At 43.1% G+C, this 1187-nt stretch overlaps 1 protein-coding gene across 1 annotated transcript in view; it reads left to right on the plus strand.

Moving 5' to 3' along the window:
• The first annotated feature begins 109 nt into the window (after positions 1–109).
• The window catches only part of LOC103460734 (protein FAM19A5-like), a 61305-nt gene continuing 60227 nt past the window's right edge, over positions 110–1187 (plus strand). The window contains exon 1 of the mRNA XM_008403020.2: positions 110–709. Within this exon, the coding sequence (XP_008401242.1) occupies positions 604–709 (106 nt within the window). The 5' untranslated portion in view covers positions 110–603. The remainder of the gene's footprint in view (positions 710–1187) is intronic.

A 1187-nucleotide genomic window follows, 5' to 3' on the forward strand; every position in this document is an offset into this window, starting at 1 on the left:
TTTTTTTTGTCATAGTACCCCTAAGAATTTAAAACTACTTTCAGCCCTGGTCAGACTAGATTGCGCCCCGGCATGTCTGTAGTTTGAACCACAGTGACGTCAGTCCAGGACGTGAGAGGTACATCCAGTTATAAAGCAGCTTCCGTCGGACTGGAGGAGAGAAAATTCTCAGAAAAACAGCAGCGACAGCGGTTCTCTGTGAACTTCCTGCAGGGAAACAAGCGCAACATGCCCGCTATAGCAGCAGCTTCCACCGGAGCCGACTCCTCTCATCTCCCGGTGGACTKACGCCAGTTCGGAAGCCCGACACACCAGAAGCGGACTGAGGTGTATTAGAGAGTTGGCAAACTTATTATCTGGGGTAAATGTGTAATTCAGAAGAACGCGTTTCTGTGGAACGGACCACAAGCAGCAGCAGCTCTGCTGACCACCAGAACTAGTACGAGAGTACGAGCTTTTTTCTTTTTAAAGGATATATCACTTTTAAATAGTTAATGTGGTAATTCAGGCTACAGTTAGTTTGGTTCTCATCTTACTCCAATTGGACTGAATATATGGACGTGAAGAAGGCTCAGCAGCACGGATCGAATCATTTTGGTTCTGATGKTTCTCCCCCCGGTCTCCCTCATGCTGCTGCTCCGGCTGACCTGGACTCTGACTGCCGCCGCGGGCTGCTTCCTGCTTCTCCATCACCACCTGCTGAGTGCTGGTACGGTATAGTTTGCCAATATAAACTATGTACTAATCTCATGAAAATCGAGTTGGATCGCTCATGGTTTTACTGAGAGGATTTGACCATTTCCTAAGAAGTTATTCAGACAGTATGAAGTTTTCTTTTGCACACATTTCACCACATCTTTATTCACAGCAAGCGTTCCCATGCTCATATTCTGCTGTGTTTGTTTAGCTATATCTCTAAACCACTATAATTTCTGACAGTTTTAGAAGAAATTTGACAAATTTAACATTTCATGCCTCAAGAAATAAAAGTATGACTAGATTATACATCAGAATAAATAAAAAAAATAAACGGAACTTAAAAATGCAGCAAAATTCAGCTTAGTGCTGCAACAATTCCTTGAATGACCCGAGTACCTCGATTATTAAAATTCCTCGAGGCAAATTATCTGCCTGAAAACATCGTTAAATTATGTTTGAGTATTTAGCACACCATGTTCCACCCAGGT

The sequence above is a fragment of the Poecilia reticulata genome, unplaced genomic scaffold (genome assembly GCF_000633615.1).
Source record: "Poecilia reticulata strain Guanapo unplaced genomic scaffold, Guppy_female_1.0+MT scaffold_280, whole genome shotgun sequence".
NCBI lineage: Eukaryota > Metazoa > Chordata > Actinopteri > Cyprinodontiformes > Poeciliidae > Poecilia > Poecilia reticulata.